Source organism: Triturus cristatus, chromosome 11 (assembly GCF_964204655.1).
Source record: "Triturus cristatus chromosome 11, aTriCri1.1, whole genome shotgun sequence".
In the NCBI taxonomy this organism is placed as follows: Eukaryota; Metazoa; Chordata; class Amphibia; order Caudata; family Salamandridae; genus Triturus; species Triturus cristatus.
The window spans coordinates 583,037,738-583,065,261 of NC_140594.1; the positions used below are offsets into that span (position 1 = coordinate 583,037,738).

Below are 27,524 nucleotides of genomic sequence, written 5' to 3' on the forward strand. Positions count from 1 at the left end.
TGAGCACCATGCAACCCACATGTTTGGATGCTTAGCATGGAAGGAAACAAACCATCTCCTCCAGTAAGGATGATGCAAGATCTGACGTGGTACAAATATACTGTATGATTTTGGCAGTGCTGTTGTCTGATTGGAGACCCTTGAGCAGAATATTCGAGTAGTTCGAATCAGCCAGATTAAAGTTGATCTCTGGAGAGACCGGATTGGCAATACTGGGCTTGCCTATGTGCCTTCTGCCATGCTAGGAATAGATGGCATGGATGTGACATTATTCCAGGAGAGAATACTGGCCCAGATATGCCACGTCACCAAGCCTGACACAAAGGACTGGACTCTAGGTGGCACAAGAGGTGGACAGCCGGATACGAGCCTTGGCGAGACATTGGCAGGGAGATTTCTTGAGGCCCTCTGCGTGATGGAGCTGCAGAGGTGAGGAACAAAGGGGCATATTATCAAGCACGGCGTTAAAATTATCACCGCTTTAGCAGCAGAAAACTGCAGCTAAAGCAGCGATAATGGGCTTGATAATATGCCGCCGAGAATTCCCATAGAAGCCCATGCTGACACCAGAACATGGGCTTCTATGGGAATTCTTAAGGGCATATTATCAAGCCCATTATCGCCGCTTTGGCGGCAGTTTTCTGCCACTAAAGCGGCGATAATTTTAACGCCGTTTCTTGATAATATGCCCCAAAGAGAGTTGTTGCCGGACCCAAACCCACAGTTCCTTGGTGGGCAGTAAATGGTTGACATGCAGCTTGTCACCACTAAGGGCTACCAACTCCATGACTGAGTTTTTGAGCACAGGCAAGTTCACGCCCACATGCTTTGACACTAAGCCACAAGCATTTGCACTACCCAGCTGGAGATCATTGGCATAGGCAAATATGTAGGTGTACCCAAGAGGGACATTAGGGCTGACCAATGTCTACATCTGCTTGCATGAAGATTTGTGCTTTACCCCTTACTGGTCATTGCCCAGAGTAGGTGAAGCACAAAAGTATCCAAAAAAATTTGATGGATGGAATGATTAAACTAACCTCAGCCACTGGTAATCACTTGGGCCGCATCTCAGTCCACCATTATTTTGCACACTATACCACCTCAGTTTGGACCCAGCCATACGCAAATCAGTCTTGACTCTGTTCCAATGGGAACAGTCCAGCCTGAACTGCCAGTTGGTCCTCATGTGCATAAACAGCTGACATTCACAACGTGCATACTCACCTACCAACATGATGTGAGCATATAAATATAAAATTTTGAAATTGGAATTTTATTTTACAAACTGTCAGGATGAGTAAGGATGTTATATCACTCACTAAATTGTTTCTATTAAACATTGTTTGAGTGTACACACCCTCGGCTCTTCTACACGCCCCCCACAAAAACATTGCTGTAGAAATAAAATAGATATTGTGGTGCAGATCCCTCAATCTGTGTATGTATCAATGCCAAATCTAGGCAGGCCACACTGTTTGTCTCTTACCTGTCCCCGCTGACCCAGAGTCGGGAGAGGTGAACTCAGCAGACTGTAACTGGAAAATAAAAACCGACAACCCGATTAAGTGCATGCTCCAATAGAGGTACACATTCAAAATCACCCCTCAGACAAAATTCTAGTCTTTACTGGATCTGCACAGGTGCATTCTGAGAAACATATAATTTTAGAATGAATGCAACATCTATGTGTGGGATCAGGCAACTGAGCTACCTCATGTTCCTCTGCCCACCTAAGTGCATATAGTAAATAAGAAGCATTTCTGCTAGTGCTGGTCCCACAGTAGATGTGTCCTACATGTTATGGTTAGTTTTTGTAAAGTGTCTAAACCATCAGAGCTCGGGGACTGCAGATATCGTCATGCGAGGAACACATTGGCATGGAGGATCAAGATGAATTTTGAATATTGTTTACAAAAGTGGCCACTGGTGAGGTTGTCATATGAGGTGTGGCGTAGCGGCCAGGGTGCCTGACTGCGGACCACGGGGTTCACGGTTCGATTGCCGGTGGCAGGTTAGCCCAGCACCATGTGACTCTGTGCAGTAACTCGCTAAATCTTCCCAAGGGCCCCCAGCGCCGAGACACCTCCCCGGAGGTAGCTGTGCACTTTACAAATGCTGGTATTTCATTTCATTTCAAGTGAGAGACTAAGCTAATTCTGCACAAGTATTGATCACACCGCCTACAATTTTGTGCAAGTGACTTCACTGTGTGATGTGTCCCATCAACACCTTTCATGCATTTAGGCAGTTAAGGGGGCAGGCTTCACAGGAAAGAAGCAAGTGGGTGGTCTGTAAAAAATCTGCCAGACGTGTGCAGGCTTGATGGGTTTACAGGGGGACATCACCAGACAATTTTTAAAAATATTGGGTGCTAGTTATTCAACACTGGAACCACACTGGTGTGGATGGCAACATTTCTGCTCCAACTGCACCTAAACTCAATACTCTGCTGATGTGTTTGGTGTAGATCTACTGTCATGCCCACTGCAGATATTAGGTGACTGCATCATGTCCAGGTTGGTTTTCAGCTGACAGTGGTGTAGATTTGAGCTTAACCTACTGTCATGGCCAGTGTGGGTCTGAGATGACAACGTCTTGATGCGAACCTCTATGCGAGTCCGTGCTTGTGCTAATGATGTGTCAAAGGCAGATCTAAGCGTACACTGTTGATATTCCAAGTGCAGGTCTGAGCTCAGTCTATGGTCATATTAAGAAAGGATCTAATATTTACCACATCGTCACATCCAATGTGAACTGAATGCTTGAATACACTACGGGCCTCGTTGAGGATGTGAACCGACCACTCTGTCGTGCCACTCTGCCTCTGAATTCATGGCAGTCTCAGGCCCAGTACAGATGTTTCTGGCTATTGTTCCATGCCCTGTGTACACCCAAGCTTACCTTACTGTTGTACACAGTGTGTATTTGTGCTTCAATGTGTTGTATCATGCTTAGAGTGGAAACACTCTTGAGTGTTGTCATGCCCAGTGTAGACCTGAATTTACTCTTCTTTTGTACGCAGTTTGTAATTGGCCTGAGCGTAGTATCATTCACAGAGTGGTACCTCTCTTAATGTACCGCGGCGCCCTGTGTAGACCTGAGTTTAAGGTCCTCTGGTTTGCAGATTAGATATGATCTGAATCTAGTGCCATGCCCAGTGTACATCTGATCTCACTTTGCTGTCATGCCCAGTGCAGGCCTGAACTAACCATTCCGTCCCGCCCAGTGCGAACATGTACTGACACGTATAATGTGGTAAGAGCATGTCTGAATTAGTGTGATCATATGCCAACCGCATGACAGAGTTCATGCAATGGTTGTACTATGTGCTGCCTTAGCCTATGCTGATGATGTGGTAAGTGCCGGTGTACCCTTACACTGACCATGTGCCAAGTGGTGGTCTGAGCTTACCCTGCTGAGGCTGCTGCGCCCATAGCCGGGCAGGGTGGATGCACTGGAGGGTCCAGTGTGCACAGCTGCAAAAGAACAAGGAGCACAGTGAGTCAAGTAACTTCTTGTTTTTATTTTAACCAGACATTTACAACATAGAAAAACACAATCAAACTATTTACACAAAAAACACCTACAAGTGAGTTTCTACAAGTGAGTTTTTAAAAATGTATTGTATCACTTAAAGAGAGAATAATCAGGGACGCTGGAATTACATGATTGTGCGGTCGTGGCATTTTCCTATATAATTAGAAATTTGCTGCACTTGCCACATAATCCTTCTTTTATTGCATAATTTGCACATTTTAACAAATAAATTGTTTCTATTTCATAAGTTGCCATGTGTGTTGCCTCTCAATGGAAGGCCGTTTGCAAAGATGAACTGGTCACCCTTCAGTTGCTGGTTCCTCTCCTTAAGTACTAAATAGCTTCTAATGAGGAGTAACTTTTACCCAGATTGTATTAACATGTGAAAAGAGACAAAATAACCAAGTAATAAATCCGCAAATTGTGCCACATTATGTCACATGATCTGCTGATTCGCAGCATAATTTAGTCAAAAGTGCCACATAATTTAGTCCTCCCATGCCACATAATTCCAGTGGCTTTGAGAGTAATCTGATCATTTGATTTTTGTCCTGTGGCCGTTGCTTCGGCTAAGCAAGCCTTTATTTCTGTAGAATTTCTCTAGTGGCAATATAGTGCCAGGCTTTGGTGCAGCCCTTATGAAGGTCATTCTGAATCCCACAGGAATCTCAGTTTGGGCGCAAACTCCTGGCTAAACATCCGCACAAATATGGGCTTACATTTTACATGTACGCTGATGACACCCAGCTCCTCATTAATTCACATTGGGGGATTCGGTGGTGTCGAAAATTGGTCCTCCAGCACCAGAAGCTGTGGGACAAAGGATGAGCCTGAATACTTAAAAAGTAGACCTAATAGACATTAGGTAATAATCGTCAAGGCCAAAGTCAACTCATGGGACTTTACCTTGTGACTTTGATGTCTCCATCTTTGGGATCCTGCTGGTCGCTTGTGTAGGCTAGGAGAGATCTGAGGATCCTTCTTGGCGCTGCACTCTCTCCATATCATCAGATTGTTCCAACTTCTAACAAATGTTCATTCAACCTGAGGATTCTCAGGTGGATTTGTCCTTTCTTTGCTGGTATTAAATGTCTTATGGTGGTGAACACCTATGTGCAGTCCCACCTTGATTTTTGTAACTTTGCATATTAGCCCCTCCCTAAAAAGTATGCATCCAAATTTGAATACAATCAAACTCTAGCAGCCAGGACACATCTACTAAGAACATGTTATTGTGTGTGTAAGGCCCTACATCAGCTACATTGATTGCTTGAGGATAAAAGGATTTTGATTAAGGTTTATAGTATATTTTATGGCAAAGGCCATCAGTTTCTGAGGAAACAATTTAGAGAATAATCGTAGGACTTAGAACTCCTTGAAAAATGCCTTTTATGATTCTTCGGTTTAAGCTATAAACTTTTGGCGGACAAGATTTTCCCGACGGATGCCCAACTTTACATGTGACTATTTATAGAGTATCTTACCATCTAAAATGTCATGAACTTTTTAAGACCCAACTATTAACTTCCTTAACACCAAATTAATTTCTAGCTATGAACCCTGGCTCAGTCTCAGTTTTCTACAACTGTGCCAAGAGACACTTCCACAAGGATTGATGCGCTTACGAACATCCAAATATAAAATAATAACCTCACCTCGTGGTATTGGTATTTACTGGGTAAAGAATTGATGAGGCTCTAAGAATCAGATTTCTGGAAGTAATGGGTTCTCTGTGCCAAGGGGCATGAATGATGGAGTAGGGCTAGTTGTGAGACACACACACCTTGCACTCTGCAAGATTTTGAGGAGTCCATAGATTCAGGAGTGCTGTACAGAGTGGTGCAGGAGCACTGGCCCTGGAGGAGCTTGAAGTTGCCGCAGAACCTTACTTCACCTGCAGCAGGTGCTGCACATGATGACATAGGGATGTAGGCCGTGTTGCACTTTACAGCTCCTGTGGCCTATGGGTCTCTGCATATGTGTAGGTGCACTGACTGTGAGAGGAAAAGGTGAGTTGTGGGAGTGCCCCTCTGAGTGAACCAAAAAGGATGACAGTGGAGATCAGGAAAGGGTTAATGGATTCCAGAGGAGTGTCATCAAGGTAGGCAACTTACAGGTTACCTTGGCTTTCATGATGAGCCAGGAATGGGGCTGCTTAGCGCAGTGATGAAGGTTATTGAGAGTCTAGAGGGGGTCTGTAGCAGAGCTGCATGGTAAGCAAGACTGAAATCACTAGAAGCACACAGGAAGAGATTGAGATAGGGGTCACAGAGTACCTCAAGGGAGGCAGTAGAGGCTCCAGAGGGTGTGTGCAATTGACAAATAAGGTTTCCACCCTGCTTTTAAACCTGCTGCAAAGTTATGATTTTTGCATTTGTCACCCTGAGTGGGACGGGCATGCCCAGATGTGGGTCCTGTGCTCACCATGCCACTGGAGTCAAGCTAGCCTGGCTGATGAGGTGTGAAACTCTGAAACCGGTCCCAGGATGCTTGTTTCCAGTCCGGGGAGGAACAGACCTGGCAGTTCGGGGTGGACAGTTCCCATTGGGGAGCAGGGTCAAGACTGATTTGCATAGGGCTGGGTTTAAACTGGAATGGCATGGGGAGCCCAAAAACAATGGATTTAGTCCCAGATCTCTGTACTGGGGTGAATGATTGACATTGTTGAACATTCTGTCCATCAATTGTTCTTTTTGCAAAGTTATGAGCCAGCTGAAAGCAGAAGCTCTGGAATTTTGGTTGTCCCAGTGTGAATGAGTTCACTAAATCCAGGGTGGATCCACCTGAGGAGCTGAAGGCATTGATGACATGAACAGAATATTGCCTCGACCTGGGCATCATGGTTCATCAGCATGTGCAGGATCACTCCCAGTCCCCTGGGCTTAGCATACTATTTGGAGGTCAGAATGAATTTCATGCTCCTGGCAATGGCATAAGGTGTGGCATCCAAGATTACTCAGCAGACGATGGTGCAATTAAATTGTAATGCACTGAAAACATGCACAGTGCATGTGATTGCACACTAGCAGAGATGTAAAATATTTATTCTCTGCTACTTGAAGTAATTTACCCACATGACCTAAAAATGCCTCTACAAATGCCAAGTTTTGCCTCAATCCAACGTGAGGGCACAGTTGACCAGAAACGCCACTTAGGAATAGGCATGGGTTGTAGCTCATATCCATGCTTGGTCTTTGGTCCCTTTGGCACTACCTTTGCAGCCCCTGGTCTTAGGGGCCAAGAAAGTGGTGGTAGTTACAGAAAGCAAAGAGAACTCCAAGACCCCTATTTAATTTTTGTTGTTTCGACTCCTTTCAGTTCAGTTCAGTTATGTCTGAACTGAACTGAAAGGAGTCGAAACAAAAAAAGTTTCGACTCCTTTCAATTTTCCTATGTGATCAGATGCCAGTGGACAATTGTTCTGAGGCTAACGGCGGGACCTGGGGTAATCCTGTGATGCTATTGGTGTGTCCAAGCATGTGTGATGTAATTTCCGATACCCTCGGCATTCTGGTAAATAAATTGCCATGCTGTTGACATATGGCACTTATGGAAAAACTATCAGTTGATACATTAGTAGAGGTTTAAGGATGGTTTTGTTTCAAACATCTGCGACTATTGATTCCTTGAAGTACAGGTCTTTGAAACAGCTGATAATGGGAGTTTTGGAGTCATCATTTCTGTGGGAATTTGTTGGAATGAGGTCTGCATGTGCAATACGGTATTGAAGTTGCCGGGTGAGCTCTCCACTAAAGAAATGTAAACCCTGCCACGCTGAAATGCTGTTGGAGGTGTGTTAGATGTCAATATATTGGTTTAAGGTATAGGCAAGGAATTTTTGGTGGCGAATTAGATGTCAGAGTATAGGTGTATGTTGTAGGTGAGGAGTTTTTTTGGTGGTATATTAGATGTCAGTATATTGGTATAGGTTGCAGGTGAAGAGTTTTTTTGGTGGTGTATTAGATGTCAGTATATTAGTGTAAGTTGTAGGTGAGGAGATATTTTTTGTCTCCGTTCAGGCAATCCATGGTCTTTGGGTGGGGCGAGTTACCCAAAAGAACTAGTTGTCTTTGGTCGTAGACCTAGGATAAGCAGAGGAGTTTCACTTACGGGTGTAGAAAGGAGTCCTGTCCGGAAGGGAGCGTGTTTTCCTCCTAATTGGTAGAGTTTTCTCCATTTCTTCCTTCAGTATCATTTTGCCCAAGTTTGAAGGGATCTGGTAAAAATACGACATTGTGTCAGGAAATGAGGATGGCGGAAAATTAGAGGGATAAAGGGAGAAGAGCAGTAACAGAGACTAGAACAAGAACGGAGAAGAGAGGAGAGTAAGAGTGAGGAGAACAAGGAAAGAAAAGTGAGGAGGATGTGGAGGAGGTGTAGAAGTGTTAGAAGAGCGAGCAGACCAAAAAAGAGGAGGCAGAGCTTTAGGAGAGAGCGGGCAGAAAGAAATTAGAGTAAAAGTGTTGACAAAAGTAAAAGAAAATGAGAAGGGTGAAAGATAAGAATAGTGGAAAGGTAGGCGAAGTGGTTACTGAGAAGCGGGAAAGAATGAGATGGAAACGAGGAAGGGTGTGATACATGTCGGAATAAGAATAGTGAAAGAAATGGGAGAGAAGTCAGAGAGCAAGGGAAGATAGAGGCGCGAATTTGAAACTTTGAGGTGAAAGGAAAAGAGGGGAGAGGGGACAATAAGAAAGGAGAAGAGGTTAATGAAAAGGGAGAAGAAGAGGGTTGTGGTGAATGAACGGGATCATAGAATGCATAAGGGGGAGAAATTGACAAGAAGGAACAGAGCAACATGTTCAAGATGAAAAAAGACAAACATTAAGCAGCAGCAAATGAGAAAAAGAAAGAAGTGAAACGTTAAGGGATAAAGCAGATAACAGTGGAATAACAGAGGAAAGAAGAGAAGAACAAACCAAATAGTAGTTGAAAAAAGTAGAGGAAAGTGTGAAAAAATACGTAAAGAACAAGAAACGAAAACAAAGACCAAGCAGAGCAATGGAAAGCATAAGAAGGGTAAGTGCATAAAAACCCAAAATGAGTTACACGAGGCAGAAGAGAACTGGGAAAAAGGAGAGTACCAAACAGATCAAACACAGAGCAGAGAAAGACAGAAATGTGCAGCAGACATACCATAGAAGATAGAAGATGACAGAAGAATAAAAGAGGGGGACACTGAAGAGAACCAGAGAGATTAGAGGAACTAAACATACAAAGCACAGAACCACTATATGCGAGAAAACATAAGAGAGAAGGACAAGGCAGAGAACGGTGGCTGGCGGTAAATCCACTGTCTAAGTAAAAAGAATAGTATAGCCTGTCAAGCACACAAAGACTCCCCTGCTCATGCAGTGGTGCGATCCAGGTCTGTGACACAGTTGCAAGCAGAGTGAGCTCTTACTTTACTGAGCTGCATCCTCTGGAGATCCACAAGCTCTTCGATCTCCTCAGCGCCATCTTCTTCCTCCTCCTCTCCTTTCTTATTGGCCAGTCGGTGTTTCCTCCACTCTGTCTCTAGAAAGGAAAGGTTGGGTTACAACTCAATAATATTCTCTAAGCCTCGCGCTGACAACAGGCTCATAAAGAAGGGGCGGATCACATCAGTATTTTTTTTAATATATCAAAATGGCTATATGACGTCAAAGGGAGTGGGCAAGGGCAGTCGAGAAGCCTGAGGACACATGGTTTGACAAGAAGCAAATAAGAAATGGAACCTCATGTACCACGCAGTCTGGAGGCAAGGGCTAGCTAGGTCTCTCTACACGAGGCTACATGCAAAGCTGCTTAGGAAGAGGCACTTTTAGAGTCCATGGGCCAGACATCCAGCTGAAACACGAAATACACATACAAAGCTTTGCCAATTTAGCAAAGTTTCCTGAACGTTTCATTGTATTGTGGTGTTTCCCGAGACACAGTGAAATGCCAGATTTCATGTTCTGTGGCATATCTTTAGCACATTGAGGGTCACATGTATCATTATTACAAGTAGCGATTACCTAATTGCGATTTTTCTCCAAGTCACAATTAGGTAATCGCTAATCTTAATGTATGAAACTCTTTTCAGTTTCATTAGCTATTCTTAATGGGTCACAAATAGACCTACCTCATGCATATGAATGAGGTAGGTCGCAATTTGCGAGCCATTAGGAATCTACGCCATCACAGGGATGGTGGCCTGCTGAGCTCAGCAGACCACCATGTCTGTGATTGCTTTTAAATAAAGCAGTCTTTTTGTTTTTAAATGAAAACGGGATGCATTTAAAAAGAAAAAATGAAAATTGCAGTTTCATTTTTTAAGAATAGGCAGTGGTCTGTGGGACCACTGCCTGCTCTTAAAAAATATATTTTCCATTCTCAATGGGGACTCCTTCCCATTTGCGAATGGGTTACCTTCAAGGAGTCAGTTAAATATGAATGTTTTGCGATGTTAATATGGTTGCAAAATATTCATACATCCCATTGAGATTTGTTATTTGAAAGGGATGCCCTAAACACACCCCTTCCAAATAGTGAATCGCAAACAGAAATTGCTAAATTGCAATTTGTGTTTTATACATTTGTAAAAGCATTTTTGAGGTCAGAATCGGACTGATTGGCCGTTTCCTACCACAAAAATGCTTAATACATGTGGCCCTCATTCCCTTGTTTTGTAGAATGCGAAAGGGAAATTCTGAAGACCATGGCTGTTTTGTTTCCATGTTCAACAAAACAAAAAACATAAAATCACCCAGGCCGAATGGTGGATACACATCATCGAAAGGATGGTGTCACTAAGATTTTCCCTAATCTGTGATCTTCACCCATATCTGCTCGTCTGTTGGAACCACCAAAGTACATGCTTGTCCTGTTTCTTCCCAGCTGCCTTATCATCCTTTCCCTGAAGAAACCATGAGAATGCATCCTACCTACAACAGCCAGAGAGGGCGGACACGGCCAATAGTCAGTCTCGATTTTGGCCGGCTGGTTCGGGTCAGGAGGCTGGGCTGCTGGAAACTTTGAAGACTCAATGATCAGGTCTTCGATGTGTTTGTTTTGCAGCATTCCACCTGCATCTTTGGAAAAAGAGGAGATACATTCTCAGTTGACCCTTCAAAGAAAAATACATACTGCTTTTCTTTATTTAAAGTTTTAAAAGTAAACTTTCTCAAGTAGGAAAAAGAGGAATAACACACAGCAGGTTCACAATATAATATAATAACAGTGTACTGAAAACATTTGAATAATGATTACTGCTTTTCTGTTTTCTGCATCACGACTAGAAAAGGAGAACCTTCGTCTCTATTACCTAGAGCCCAAAGCTCAGTGTGTGTAATCCCGCAAGCACCTACCAGTGCTCAAAAGAGATAAAAAGACACTCGACATTACCTAGGATAAAAGGAAAAAGCTCCCTGATGGCCAGAAAACACTACAAGACACTCAGCAATCCTCAAGGAACAGGGTTCAAAAAACACTCAACACTTTCCAGGAAAGATGGAACACACAATTCTCGTTGTCCATCAAGAAAGAAAATACATATTTTTAACCAGTCCCAAAGGGATGGTATGCCAGAGTCACGCTCATGTCCCCAGAAAAGAAGGAACGGGACACAACATACTCTCTCCTAGAAAGAGAAGTGGTAACAAGAGGCATTCTACAATCCCCAGAAAAGAAAATGAGATATAATCACTAAAGCCCTGCCATAATTACACGCTATTTACCAAGAAAGAAAAACAAAAGACACCTACACGCTTATCAAACTACAGAAAAATGCAAAATAGAGTCACCTCTAGGAGGCACTAAGAATGTGCTTACCTTTCTGTTTGTAGATCGGAGGTTTCTTGTACATGTTTAACTCTGTCTTTGCCAACTCTGAAAGAGTCAAGCGAGGTAAGTGAAGGAGAATAAAAAACATATACTAATGATTAACTAATATATATATATATATATATATATATATATATTATATATGCAGTTTTATATAGCAGAACTCGACCTCGAGGTAACGGACACTTTTTTTTAAGGCACAGGGACATTAAGTGGTCTGTCCAGCATCACACAGGATGTTGAGTCGGCGCCAAGACTCGAACCTGGTTCCCCGTATTTCATACATCACTCACTTGCATATTTCAAGAGTGATTAAAAATATGCAAGTGAATAATATATTAAAAAACCCAACTGAGATGAAAAAATGGGAAGGAGAAACATTTGAAGGAATGCAAGAAGAAAAATTATGTACAAGTGGGAAAAAAGCAACATATTGAAAGAATGAAAATATGTTAAGTGAAAAAGAAAAGGTGTAGTGAAAAAGAAAAATATATGCAGTGAAGAATGTTTAGGAAAGCTGAGCAAATGTACCAATGAATTATAAAAAATGTAAATACAAGGGACAATAAAATATTACAGTGGTGAGAAAAACTCAATATAACATATGAATACAAATAAAGAGTATAAATCTACACGGAACAAGAATGTAAAGTGCAATCTTTCACTTCAGTGTAGTAGCCCAACATCACACCCCGATATCATTGCAGGAGTGTGACCCAATTGCAGGTAAGTTGACATCAAACTATGACATCATGCTCAAACCCGACATTAGAGTTTAATATCGGTGTAGGAAGCAATATATATACAATGTTCCACCAACCTTGCCATTCCATTTGGAAATCATTTGATGAACTTGACCTGAGATTGTTAGATTGCTCCAGGGATAGTATACCAAGCCACAGATTCACTGTAGGAACCTGATATCAGATTCTGATTTTGACGCAGAGAACCAAAGTCAGAGTGTGATATCACTTCAGTACCTTACGTCCCAAAGTGGACAACAGCAGGAACTAGACATTGCTGTTCAACTGACATCATATGATGTCTTTATAGATACCTGACATGGGACAAGGGTGCGACAGCAGGAACATTCTTGAGAGATTTTAAAGATTTGTGATCACTCCAGGAACCTTCTATCAGACAGTGAAATCACTACAGGAACCTGATATCAGGACCATGATATCACTACAGGAGCCTGACATCAGACAGTGATATCAATACAGGAACCTGACATCAGACGTGATATTACAACAGGAACCTGATATCAGACAGGGGAAACAACCTTTACAACTCAGTCATTACATCGCACTACATTTACAACGCAGTCATTACATCGCAACATCCTTTACAATGCATGTCACTACAACACATCCATTACATTGCATGTCACTACAACGCATGACACTACATCGCATGTCACTACAACGCAGGCATTACATCGCATGTCATTACAACACATACCATTACAACGCATAGTACCCCTACACTATCCAACACTTACCCTACTGTTGCATACCCTGGAGTTGGAATAGTAATTTTTACCCCTTCCCTAACCAACATTTACCCAACTGTTGCACCCCCTGGAGTTAGAATAGTACTTTTTACCCCTATACTAACCAACACTTACCCTACTGTTGCACCCCCTGGAGTTAGAATAGTACTTTTTACCCCTACACTATCCAACACTTACCTTAAATGCAATGTAATGGTATGCGTTGTAAAGGTATAATGCGATGTAATGGAATGCCTTGTAAATGTAGTTTAAAAAAATTTGTTGTAGTGGTATGCGATGTAAATGTATGCGTTGTAAAGGATGTTGCGATGTAAAAACTGCGTTGTAAAGGCATGCATCGTAAATGTATGCGTTGTAACGTCATACATTCATCTGACGGTGATATCACCACAGGTACTGGTTTCACGTGGCCATCAGTCCATGAACCAAACAGCAGGCTACTGAGCTTCACCAGCTGACTGGATGTCAGACCACAATATCAATATCCCTCTGGGAACATGACATCAGGCTGACATTAGTCCAGGGACATGATATCAGATTATGACCTAATTTCTGAAACAAAACATCAGAACGTGACATCATTCCAAAAACCGGCATCAGCAGCACACAGTTGTCCAAGCTCACGCCGCAATGAAATTTGTGCGGATTTTAAAAAAAAGTCCACACTTTAAAGAAAGAGCATATTAAAAACAGTGAAATTCAACAGCAAAACAACAGCAAAAAAAAAAAAACAGAAGGGACACACTCTGAGCAGAAATGTGTCCTATAGTAGCCATAAAAATTGAAAAGGTCAGTGAGTAATGCAAGTAGACAGTATTGTGGACGCCTTTAGTGCTTGTTGGAGATGTAGGACAGAGTACTGTACCTGGCCTGTGGAAGTGGTGAAGTCCACTCCGCAAGGAACTGCTACTCCGTTGGCTGGGCAGAGTTGACGATAGTTGACTGGGCATTCTGTGATCCATCCATTCTTGGATAACCTGCAAAGGAAACAGTGCAACAGTCAGTCTCAGTCTTCAACTCAGCAATAATCATTAGACATTGATCAATGAAATGGCCCAACCAGGAAAATCTAGAGTGTAGGAAAGAGTCAGTCTGATAGGTCCACCTATGAAAGCTAGACACTGTGAGCAGAAATGAGATAGCTCAATCTGATAAAAATCAATCAAGTCCAGTTAAGTAGTTGCTTTATTTCTTGAAAGGCAACCATTTGTGATCAGCCAATGATAAAGATCAACCATCAAAGACAACCTTTGTGAATAACCAGTGAGATTGATCAACCAGCACTAAACCATTGAGGAAGATAACAAATAAATATAAACCTAATGCAGAAACCAACCAGTACCAATTTTGTATGGCTTAGCCAATGAATGTCAACCATTTGAGACCAACTGATGAAATCAACAATCCCTTCATAGACAGTCAAGTAGCAGCATAACACTTTGGGGGCCAGCCACTAAGTTAGATCAACCAAGGAATACCACACAACCATAACATAATGTCCAATGGAATAAACCAACTACAGAAAAATAGCTATTGGGAACTGGCCAATGAGGAAGACCAACATGAAATAGCTAAACATTACAGACGAGACAAAGCGATAAATCAACTAATATAAGCCAGCCCTTTTTGAATGGTCAGTCGAAAGCACTACTGCAATGAATATCAGAAAATACCATCAACCACAAGGAACCTGCCTATTAAGTGAGGCCAGCAGTAACAAAACAATGCTATCTTCCTCAATTATCTCTCTGACCATTTGATACTGATAACCAGGATACACTCCTAGTACACAGAATATGTTTAGACATCAAAGGCTCTGCTCGCTCCTGTTGTGTTTCCACCTTGCAGGCCCATTCTATTTTGTGTACTGTTACTCTACCGACTCCTAACTCACTTTCATCAACAGTGAGTTCCTGTAATGTTCTATCTTTGCCTCCCTCTCTTCACTCTATAATCAACTTCAGTTGCCTTCATTATCTAATTGTTTAGTTTTATCTACTCCCCTGTGCCAAAGAAACACAAATCTGATACAACATGGATGTGCTCTGACCTTATATGGTTACTTCTCTGCCATTCACTTCTGAATTGCTACTGACTTCTTAATCCTTAAGATTACCAAGACTGAGATCTTCTTGAACTATGAAAATCTGATCTACCTGTACGCACAACAAAGACAGAGAAATGGTCGCAGGCAATTGAGTGGGTATCAAAGTCTAAGCCTATTCTTAAGAAAGTCCTGAATAGCTAGAACATAACACTTCCTATATTTTCACTCTGCCCACCCCATAGATTCATGCAGCCATTCTAGTCACGGATTATGGCTGTTTTATCATGGATGATCTGTTGACACTTTCTGGCTTCTATCTCTATTACCTTATGCTAATCATCAGACATAAATCCATTTTTTTATAACAAACACCATCTCCCTTCCAGCACAGCAGCCTCAGGCACCTATTTGGTTCCTCGCTCTACTTCCTTTCACACACACAAAGCTTATCCTGGGAAGGGTTTCATCAGAACTTGTTTTTTCCCCTCAAATAACATCTGCAGCACCCAAAGCTGCTAATTAAAACCTACCTGATCCTTCCCAATCAGAGAGCATCTCCACTGAGTATTGCAAAAGGCCAGTTTTTGTGAGCTACAGAACCATAACTTCCTCAATACATTGCTCGGGGAACAACCTTTACAACGCAACTTTTACAACGCACTACCATTACAACGCATTTTTTACAACGCATAATCCATTACAACGCATGACATTACAACGCATGACACTACAACGCATTTTTAAAAACTACCTTTACAACGCATTCCATTACAACGCATACTACCATTACAACGCATACCATTACAACGCATAATATTACACTATACTATCCAACACTTACCCTACTGATGCACCCCCTGGAGTTAGAATAGTAATTTTTACCCCTACACTATCCAACACTTACCCTACTGTTGCACCCCCTGGAGTTAGAATAGTAATTTTTACCCCTATACTATCCAACACTTACCCTACTGATGCACCCCCTGGAGTTAGAATAGTAATTTTTACCCCTATACTATCCAACACTTACCCTACTGATGCACCCCCTGGAGTTAGAATAGTAATTTTTACCCCTATACTATCCAACACTTACCCTACTGATGCACCCCCTGGAGTTAGAATAGTAATTTTTACCCCTATACTATCCAACACTTACCCTACTGATGCACCCCCTGGAGTTAGAATAGTAATTTTTACCCCTATACTATCCAACACTTACCCTACTGTTGCACCCCCTGGAGTTAGAATAGTAATTTTTACCCCTGTACTATCCAACACTTACCCTACTGATGCACCCCCTGGAGTTAGAATAGTAATTTTTACCCCTATACTATCCAACACTTACCCTACTGTTGCACCCCCTGGAGTTAGAATAGTAATTTTTACCCCTATACTATCCAACACTTACCCTACTGTTGCACCCCCTGGAGTTAGAATAGTAATTTTTACCCCTACACTATCCAACACTTACCCTACTGTTGCACCCCCTGGAGTTAGAATAGTAATTTTTACCCCTACACTATCCAACACTTACCCTACTGTTGCACCCCCTGGAGTTAGAATAGTAATTTTTACCCCTATACTATCCAACACTTACCTTACTGTTGCACCCCCTGGAGTTAGAATAGTAATTTTTACCCCTATACTATCTAATACTTACCTTAAATGTAATTTAATATTATGCGTTGTAATGGTATGCGTTGTAAAGGTAGTATGCGTTGTAATGGTAATGCGTTGTAAAGGTATTTTTTAAAAATGCGTTGTAGTGTCATGCGTTGTAATGTCATGCGTTGTAATGGATTATGCGTTGTAAAAAATGCGTTGTAAGTGCATGCGTTGTAAAAGTGTGCGTTGTAACGTCATACATCCCATTGCTCATGACCTCACTTGTGACAGTATACATGACCTCACAAAGTGTAACCTCAAAGACTTCACGATTGATATCACAAATGATATCACCAATAATATCATACAGAAAACACTGTTGTTTCATTATATAGGACATTATGTGGAGATGTAAAGCTGTAGCACCCCTAATCATTAATAGTTGTCCTTGTTGCAATTTTATATAGAAAAGGAAGGCTTCTGTGCTTTTGCTCAATACTGTGCATTTTCACTGCACTTTTCTATCAATAACAAAAGCTACACACCATTGGTGTGACAGTTAATGTATGCTGTCACAATTAATATATATAGTGAAAATGCTTCATTTTTACAACATTATACATACATAATTATAATCATTCTTATCATTGATAGGACATTTTAATTATGCAATTACAATGTTTAAAATTATGTCACATCTCAGGTATATAATGGAATTAATGGGATATGTGTTAACAGTTTTTTGCAGGTACTGGGACAGTTTTAAAGACCAAGGACTAAGTTTAGAGTTTGGAGGATAAGTTATTCCATCACAAACATGAGAAATATTCCTTCCACGTTGTTACAAGTACCAAAGGATATAATGCACCTGCAATAAGGCAGACGGGATATCCACCATGTTTGTGATGGAGCAACATGTCCTCTAAACTCTCAACAAGGCCCTAAGACAGTATTTCGTGTGCATATGACAACACAATCTAGGCTCCCAAGGCACGTTGCATTCCACAACAATTTGGTCTGTGGCCATCATTAGCTATAATAAAATATCAGTTAGGTTAAAAATGTTCATTTCTGAATTGCCACTCAATTTCCACACCCATTTCTTTAATATTGAGATCATCAGATGGTGCGGACTTTGTGAACACTCCAGTTCAAAAATCCATTCATTTCAGATGTAGAAATACTGGAAAAATATTACTCAGAATTACTCCACTTTTACACGAACACAGAGAGGAAAGGGGCTTCTGTGTACTTGTGAAATTTAGTTGAGTTCTGTTCAACAGTTTATGGGTTAGCCTGTCCAAAAGACGAACGTGGTATTTTGTATTCAGTGGCTTTGTTTGAGACGGCCCCTAAAACCTTTGACCATCTTGACGAATTTACACATAACTTTAATCAATTAAATACACAAACATACCTTTTTTGTAATCATTATTGTACATCCTTCAAATGAAACAAATATTATTAATAAAGCAAAACATTATTTTTTATTAGGAAAATGGAATCTATATACAATGGACCAGTCTTGTCCTGCCAATGCAGGAAATCCATCCTGATGTCATATGTATTTTCTATAAAAGATCAGGCCAAAAAAAAGGACATGCTGACGCATTCCGTAGTTGCTTGTCTTTTTCGTACCACCATGAGGACAAAGACCTGCCCTCGGGATGGTATCATCTATTGAACTTTCCAGGTAGCATTTAAGGGCTAAGATGTACCATGGGCAATCAGGAAAAACATTATTAGACTGCTGAGGGATCTTGGGGCACTGGCATAATTGTCATGAAGTTCAAACCTCTTTCAATCTTTTTCCTTTCTGTTGTTTTCTAACTTTTAAATTGACATTCGGAAGAGCTGCATGAAATTTTAACAATTGCAGAAGGTAGCAATTTTATGCTTGGGGCGTACATTCATCAAGTAATAGATTGCCCATGTAGAAAGACACTCAAGTACCAGAAAGGTGATATATAGGAACAAGAAGTTCTCTCAAGACTAATATTAAGTCTTGAGTAAGTTGGTTATCCTGAGATCAAGGCTTTGACTGACTGCTGTGTTTGTAAAGGTTCAAGGGCAAGATTGCTGATATTACAGCAAGACACGTGTCTTTTACAGGGACTATTACAGACAATCGGAGTGCATTAGCTTTTTCAGGACAGCAAGATGGTTAGAATTGTTACCTATGTTCGGTCTTGTAAGACTTTGGGCAGATTGGTTGGGAGGGTTACAGTAAGGTCCCCAAAAGTTATTTTTCACAGGCATGATTTGACAAATGTACAACAAAATATGTCAGATGAACTGACACCAAATTTGGCAAGAAGGCAGAGCATATTTGGAGTGCCCTTTTTAGGTCTCGCCTAGCGAACGCAGCGCATGCACTACTTTTGCCTTGGCGAGACTATTGTTGTCGGTTTTGCCCTCAAAGCGAGACAAACCGTGTGCGCGCACGGACAGATGATGTGCACGCGCATGGCGTCTCTTCTTTCGGCGTATCAGGACAGGAAATGTGCACGCATACGGCGTCTCTCGCGGGACGCTGCTTTGTGATGGCACACGCTCCTCGCAGGGATCTCGCTGCCTTGTCACACGCGCACCACTTGCGGACTCGCATGCTTTGAACAGCGCCACTGGAAAGCTTTCTATGCTCTGCGGGTTAGGAGCTAGCTGACGTCAGTGCTTATGATTAGTTCCTAGGGGCGGTGAGTCAGTCTCGTTAATATCTTTCCCAGTTTGTGAGGTCATCGCCATCCAGGCTTCCAGCATCTTACCAGGTTAGTAGCCATGCTCGCTACCTCAAGAAGTTTGGGACAACTGATCAAACCCCGGCAGTAACCTCTCAGTCCCTCATCAGTCCCTGGGTTCCCCCAGTTCCCCCGGTGCCTCTGCCGGATCTTTGCTTGTTACATGTGGCTAGAGCTGGCTCTGTATTATCCAATACCTGTTTCCGGTCAGGGGTTTCTCTTTATGTTCACGACAACTGCTGGTCATGATGTGACTGAAAGGCATCATTTTTAGCTTCTTGATTCGTTTGCCCCTCACTGCCCATATACCAGTTTCATTTCTTTCTCCTTGGAGCAGCCATTCTCCATCCTACCAGACGTGTCTCCCTTTCAATGGAGTCTCTGCCAGTGTGCTGTGAGAGGACTTGAACAGCCAATTAAAAGCCTCTTCGATAACCCTATTTGTCCCACAAGCTCCCTCTTTTTATACACCCCAAAGCTGTATAAGTGTTTAAGGACCGTATACTAACTGGGTCTGTGTTTGAATACTGTCCGCTGGCAGCGCTATATGTGTAGTGGGAACATTTCACCTCACGGGTAGTACTAAGGTGTACAGAGCCCTTATAACTGTGCGTGTGCTGTATCAGCTAGGGGAGTGACATCTTGCCCAGAGGTGTGCTGGCTTGCTGTTTTTTTTGTTTTGTTTTGTTTTACACTTTCATATATCACGAACTCCCCCCAAAAAACAGTGGCAAACTTTACAAGAGAACTAGTTGCCTTGACAAGAACACATTGCCTTTTGGGAGCTGCGGGGACATTAACTAATTTGCCCACAATCACAGTATAGTGAGCTAAGGTCCTAACTTGTACCTGGGTTTCTAGCTTTCCGCTTGCAGCTCTGGGCATTACGCCACATTCTTGTGCTTTAGGGACATTTTCTCCTGTCATGTTGTACTTATAATAAGTTTGCACGGTACTATTACTAATAAGGTTACTGTGCCGTAATGTTTTTTGTAATACGCCACAGTAATGCAACGCTTCACATGTTGGTGTGGAAAGGGGGGGAGGGGCGTCTAGAGACACAGTTAGGAACAGCATATTATAGAGTCTCCAGAAGTGTATCTTGGGTGGAATTGTCCCTTTCGTTCCTTAATATGCGACAGGCTGAACACTTTACTTTAGTGCAATAGCAACAATGCTGCATTTTTGGGATAAACAGTGGTGCAATGTTTTATAACCGATGTTTTATAATAGACCACTTATGGCGCGTTTTTGCAATTAAGTTTTACCTCGGTGATGCGATTTTTAAAAATATGGCACTCAGTGCGTTGTTGCAATCATGAAATACAGCACTCATGGCATTGTTGCACTGAGTGCATTTTTTGGGGAAACAGTAGTGCGATTTTATATAATACAGCACTTATGGCGCGTTTTTACAATTATATTTTACATCGGTGGTGCCGTGTTTTACAATACAACTCTCACAGCGTTGTTGTATTAAAAAAAAAAACAGCACTCATGGAAAATACATTCAGTACACAACAAACAAACACATTCAGCAAAATTGTATAACAATGCCAAAAACTCCAACTCTAACTAATGCGAGGCCTGTTGCATTGCAAATGCTTGTTTGGTTTTGTATGAAGAGGAGAAGACATTTTTTAAAGAAAAGTAGACATTTTGGTGCACAGGAACAACACCTAGTACTGCGTAGTCAAAGGTAAATACATTTTAAAAATCTACAGAGGGAAAGATACTGGCTAGTAACTGTGGGGAATGAATGTAAACTTTGTAATGTGTCCATTTAAAGTCACATAGGCCTAAAAAGGGCACAGGCACAGGCCCTGGGGTACAGAGGTGAAACAAACACGTAGCACCATTATGCAGTTGAGAATGCTCACAGATGCATCCTTGAATTTGAAAGTATGCAAACTAAGTGGTAAAATCTAACCCCAAAACTCACCATCGCAAAAAAATCTATGTTATGCATGTTTAGAAACATATTCTGATATGGTCCACTCCCGCCTCCATTGCATCACTGCTGCCTCTACACACCAACTGCTTGAGGCAGCACCCACTGGTACAATGGACTGCTCAACAGATAGATGTCTAAAATGTCTAAACAGTTGCTCTGAATGCCTTTTAGTGTTGGGATAGTTACTTAATATCATCTGACACTTACCTCTGGGGACGGGGGTGGAGACATGGACTTTGGTGAGAGGGATCGCTGGTGGTTACAAGAAAGAAAGAGATGTTTAGTGTAAGGGCCACATTGTTAGAGATGCATAAAACAGTGCGTATGTATGTGCTATCCCAGTGAACCTCTCGATAAAGTATACTTCCTAAATATCGAAGCTAGCATATCGAGGTATCAAAATATCGAGGACAAAAACACTGAATCCAAAATATCAAAAGTTAAGTATAGATTTTCTATACCTAACTCCACATATATGTAACTTGACACTACATATACCTTCAAGGTACAAAAAGAGGTGAAGTTATATTAGTAAATCTAAACCTCCTCTATATGCCCTTACCTTTCAATATTATGCTCTTCAATTTTTTGCCCATGATATTCTTGAATCAGGGTATTCATAGTCCTTATATGTAGTAGTACACACACTCAGTGATGGTGGGATAGCAGCAAGTGAGGTGAAGCATCGAAAGCTGCTTGCTTAAGCTGATTTAAGGGAGTAACCAAAAAGACCTAGTGATGTGGGTACCAAGAGGTTTTCTCATCTTGATAAACTCAGACCCAGTTTCTAATGTAGCTGGTAGGGTGAGCAGCAGATTTGTCATTAACGTTCCAGGACAGCTGATCACACCTTGTTTCAAGTCCTGCAAGACGCCATATGCTAGTGTTTGACAATAAACAAAGAAAAGATTTGCAATAATGGGTTCAGTGGTTTTGTTTGATTATTCTAAGAATCTCTAAAAAGTTCCTAAAGTTGAGATCCCATGCTCCTTCCTCACTCAACGGTAGCTCAAATGTATCATGTTCCCCATTTAAATCCCAAAGTCGAATTCCCATCCTCCTCGTTCTATGTATTGACCATTTAGAAAATTTATTCCGTTGTTGGAACCCCAAGAGTGATCCCAAGATGTACAGCCCACCTTGCAACACATAGAATAGATATAATAATGCATTATCTTGGTTCTTACCAGGATAAGTCAATGACAAACTCCATCAACAAATGGTAAATTCTAGTAAGAAGTAAACGGAGCCCTCAGACTATCTCACCCTGCACATTGGGTTCCATGTTGAATATAAATTGCAAAAACATATTTAACAAAACACACATATTCCTCAACAAATACTGTCAAAAATTGGAAACTTATTTCCTACATTTTTTAGGCCTGGGTTAATAAATATACTGTCCTTACTTCAGTCCTACAATATTTAGGACCAAGTGTTTGATTGTAGGATTAGGTGGAGTTGAAAATGTTTGTGGGAAAATATTTAAGCAAGGCATTTATTGTGCATTTTAAGCTGCTTGGTATCCTCTGTTTAATGTCGATATCATTTTCTATAATCAATATTTTTGTTTAAATGTTTTCTCATGCTACCATACCTTTGTGCATATGTGTATCCCCTTTCTACACAGAATCCTAAAACTGCAAAGATTGTACAAAAAGATCCTGGAAAAATGAGAATTCATCCCTTTTATTGTCTTCTTACAAATCCTGCGGAGCATATCCTCACAACTTCTCCTAGATACAGGAAGGCAACCAGCAAATAATACAACCAATCTCGAGAGGGCAGTCATGGAGAGCAATCTGCTTCTGTGACCTGGGCGAGGACATTGCCCCTGAAACATAATGAGTTTAGCTACCATCACACTGCCTGCTGTGCCAAAGCATCTTTCAGGGTCATCATTTTCTTTCTTTTCTTCTCTGGACCAATCAGGCATGGTAGTGTATATATATTCTGTAAAAGGTATTTTTAATATGCTTGCCCACTTGTAATGTGTGTACATCAGATTTACGCTGGGCTCATTACTTTTCGCAAAAGACCTACAAACTTTTACTATGAGTTTACACATACGATGCATGTGCAATAATGTCTATAAATTCACTTTAATATCAACAACTGCTCCTATTGTGACTAGATACTGACTTCCTTGTCAGCGGCCATCTATGTTGCCAAGATGGAGAGTTGGCTGAAGATGTAGCTCTGGTTAGGGGTGATGTACAAATCCAGGAGTAGAGATCTACAAGTTCTGTACACCATGTCATGGTAGTTGAGGGGCCTAACTGGTGTATCTCATTGGGTGCATTCCAGGGAAAGGTGCCAAGCTCTTCATTTAATACGGTGGTATCACCATGATGATTTACGGAGGCTCACCACAGACCTGCTGATCTTTCTGATCCCGATCAGGTGAAGGTTGACCTACCTCTCGACTCCGAGGCATCTCTGTGTGCTCCAGGACAGAGTATGTGAAGTGGGGCTCGTAGATCATTAAATCAGGGCGCTCAATGTCTAGGATTGCCTTGTCCTTCGGAATAGCGGCCAGATCCTTATACCCCAAAACCTTATTGTCCATTTTAGCCTGAAAGAGAGAAGTCTTTGTTTAACCAACACAGACATAGCACCATGCACAGTTGAAAACAGCCTGACAAAGGTACATGCACTGATTGGCCACATGCTCCAATGTTTTGGTGGTGATTGCAAAACATCGGGAAATTTTAACCGCTTTCAGTGCACTGTTCTGAGCGAAACTTCTTTTCCAACATGGTTGAATGTACATCAAACTATCAATACCTGACTTGATTGTTTAATGCAAATGTGGACAGAGAATGTATGATTTTTAGCATTTTCCTAAGGGACTAATTTAAAACTTGGCAACCCGCCTGTCATGTGATAGGATCCCCGGAGTATGGGTGGGGATTTTTCACCAACAGTGCTTTCGCTGAAATGGCAGGAGCACTTTTGATTAAATTACTCCATGCCAACTAGTCTAGCACGCTATAGTGGCATGACAGACTGCTGCACATTCTTTTTACCTTACAAAGAGAAGTGCCTAGGGTGGCGGGGTGGTTGTTTCTGAAAAAGTAAGTGCCCATGATGTGTTGGGATTTTTTTTCCAGTGCACGGGGGACACTGATTGTTTTTACTGCCTTGGTCTGCCATACAATGGACAAGGGCTTTGGACAAGAAAATCAGCCTTAGAAGATCCGTCCTAAATAGGGTTAGCCTTCCAGCACCATGTATTTTAGGGTTTTGCTGTGCCTAGTCCACTGTAAAGATGTCTCCAATAGGAGAAGTGGTGAGGGTAAGACTTTGGGCATATACAATATTATGCACATCTAACCGAAGAGTTAGTTGGATGAGACATTTGCTGGTTGTTTTTGGTTGACATCCAATATACACCCGCCTCTAAATGAGCCCATATGTCTTTTTAAAAGACTGATTAATGATTTCGATGTTTAAATCTTTTCAATCGATTTTACAAAAAGAAAAATAGCTGTCTTGATATATTATGACACTACTATTACATTCCTATCACATACACTTTGTTTATTTACCAGGCAATACGCATTTGTACCAATGTCATTTCCTACGATTCCTAACCCAAAGGAAAAAACACGAATTTTCAACGTAGATCTAGAAGAGAAATAAATTACCAGCAGGGCTCAACTTGCACCCCCCCCCCCCCAAATGGCGTCATTAAATTTGGGTACATTGGGCATCCATTGAACCTCAGTTTCGATTTCCATCTTCACAGTGTGATTAATAATTTCCAGTGTATTCATGGTAACTGACATGTACATTTGTAATGATGTTCACACTTTGTGATATGGGATTTTAGTTTTAATCATAGGTGTATATTTTACATAAACATGCACTAAAGAATATTCATCTGTTCCAAACAGACTTTGAAAAGTCACAAACTGGTTTTGTTTCCTACAGGCCTCATGCTCGATCTCTTCTGAGAAAGAGGGAATGTCCTAATTATAAACATAAGATTGTGGCAGCAACAAGATTTTCCACCTTGTGTGCAGGAGAGATAAGAGACTTACAAAAAACACACTGCAGGAAGCCCACGCTCATCGGAACAACTTTACATCAGCACCAGCTACTTTTTGAAGAGCGTAAAGTTTTGGCTTCTCGATCAGTAAACAAGAGCAAATGTATCTGGGTGATGTATTAAACTGGTTAGACTCCTTACTCTGAGCTTCAAGATGGGTCAGGTTGTCTGATATGCTTAATTAATGGTTGTAAATATTTTTTAATCAATTTAAGCTTTATTTCAACAGAAATGTCATAAAAGCTACAAGTAAAATACATTGCTATTGTTTAAAAAGGAGAATACAGATATACGACATATTTGGTTTACATGGATGTTGGTGCAACCAGGTTATCAGTTGAGCCCTTTATACTATAATACATATGTCGTATTAAAATTTATAAAATTAAAAACACAAAAGCAAAATAAAAATGGTAGGTGAATACATAATTGCCTTCAAAACCAGTATTAAAACAGTCAATACTTCATCTTTGTAGCTACAGTACTAAACAGGCATTAAGTTTGCCTAGACATAACAGCGGGGATTTGAAAAAAGTATAAAGCAAAGTGCTTGTGCATGATGATTCAAGCAACAATGATGTTGTAGCCCTAAAATCCCCACTGACCTATATGCAGTAAAACTATGTCTGTCTTGAGATGGCTTTCCACCTAATGACCCAGGCTTGTCTCAGAAATTTCGCTACACAGCATGCAAAGAAAGGCCTAGGGTCGGACCTAAGAATATGCAGTGCTGTGTAATGGTCCCGTATACCCAGTTGCTGGCAAAGCGGTTTCAGCCATTTGGCCCGTGATGTTTTAAACGCCAGGCAAGCAAACATTAAGTGGGCAATGCTTTCTTTCGAGGCCTTGCAACTTGGGAAAATTTTCCCATTGCTTGCGCACCATTTTGCTGTTACTTCGCAAACAGGGAGGGATCCATACCTAAAGCGCATATACAGCATTCTATCTCTTGGTACCTTGATTAAATCAAGGAAAGGCTCATAATTTCTAATCTGTTTGTGGGAGTAGAATTCTGTTGTCAGTTTGCCCACAATGGGTTTGCAGTTCTCTCGTTCGTCCACCCATTCCCAGTATAGGCGTTTAAGTTCCTCTCTACTCGGGGGTTCCTGACTAGCCCAGCAGCCACGAAATCCTATGGCTGACAGAGTTCTTTTGATGTCACGAATCCAGCCTATTTTCCCGCCAGTATCTAGATGGATGATTTCGGTAAGGTCATCTGCATAAGAAGAGAGGTCAGGGATCCGTCTAATGCGAGCCCAAAAAAGTAGGTGGCATAGCCTAGCTACATCGCCTATTGACCGCCTATCCATGTCCAGCAGTAAGGGGATAAGGGGGACATATTTGGGTGCCATGACCAGGTCTCTTAAGAATTTGTGTTCTGACCTGCAGAGCTCATCTAATTTGTCGAATCCCCAGACTTCTGCTCCATAGAGGGCAGCACTAACTGCTTTTGTGTCATAAATTTGGAGGGCTGGAGCTACAGGCCTAGTGTGTGAAAGGCGGTGTTCTCTCCCTATTACTCCAGCCACTCGTTTGTGTCCCATCAGCATCTTTGCTAGGTGGGGTCTCCAAGACATTTTATCGGATAGTGTTACACCTAGATAGTCAAAGGTGTCAACTTTTTCGAGGGGAGCCCCACCTAGCAAAGAGCCATTCCTACATGACCTGTGGCAGTTAAAGGCCATGAATTTGGTTTTTAGTGCCATTTATGGCCAATCCCCGGTTGTCGCAGGAAAGTTGAAATCTATTGATGAGGTGCTGTAACCCTGCTGGGGTCTTGGATATAAGCAGGGTGTTGTCTGCGAACAACAAAGTTGGTATCTTGATGCCCCCCAGGGTCGGCGACTCTGCCGGTTCCTCCTGGAGGAAATCAACTACCCCATTCACATATAGGGATAACAGGGTTGGGGCCAAAACACAGCCCTGTCGGACTCCTTTATTTACGGGGATGCACTCTGTTAATTGTCCCTGTTCCCCCACCTGACCTGGGCGAAATTCCCCTCGTGAAGCCATATCAGTAATTTAAGAACAAAAGGGGGATACCCATTTCGTCAAGCGTAGCCCACAACCTGGATCTGGGAACCAGGTCAAAGGCAGTCTTCAAGTCGATGAATGCGAGATAGAGGCTGCCCTTGCCTAGCAGCAAAATCTTCCAATAAATAAGGAGGAATCTAAACACTTGATCCATTGTCCCAGTCTTTGATCTAAATCCGTCCTGGAACTGGGAAAGGATATCTTCATCTTCAGACCATGACTGTAGCATCAAT

At 41.7% G+C, this 27,524-nt stretch overlaps 1 protein-coding gene across 1 annotated transcript in view; it reads right to left on the reverse strand.

Moving 5' to 3' along the window:
- Window positions 1–27,524, reverse strand: part of DMTN (dematin actin binding protein) — a 335,689-nt gene that overhangs the window by 25,435 nt on the left and 282,730 nt on the right. Inside the window, exons 5-13 of the mRNA XM_085633833.1 lie at window positions 23,623–23,778; window positions 21,411–21,455; window positions 13,725–13,836; window positions 11,335–11,391; window positions 10,449–10,595; window positions 8,945–9,057; window positions 7,651–7,756; window positions 3,415–3,479; window positions 1,490–1,538 (exon numbers count right to left, since the gene is read on the reverse strand). Of these exons, the coding sequence (XP_085489959.1) occupies window positions 1,490–1,538; window positions 3,415–3,479; window positions 7,651–7,756; window positions 8,945–9,057; window positions 10,449–10,595; window positions 11,335–11,391; window positions 13,725–13,836; window positions 21,411–21,455; window positions 23,623–23,778 (850 nt within the window). The remainder of the gene's footprint in view (window positions 1–1,489; window positions 1,539–3,414; window positions 3,480–7,650; window positions 7,757–8,944; window positions 9,058–10,448; window positions 10,596–11,334; window positions 11,392–13,724; window positions 13,837–21,410; window positions 21,456–23,622; window positions 23,779–27,524) is intronic.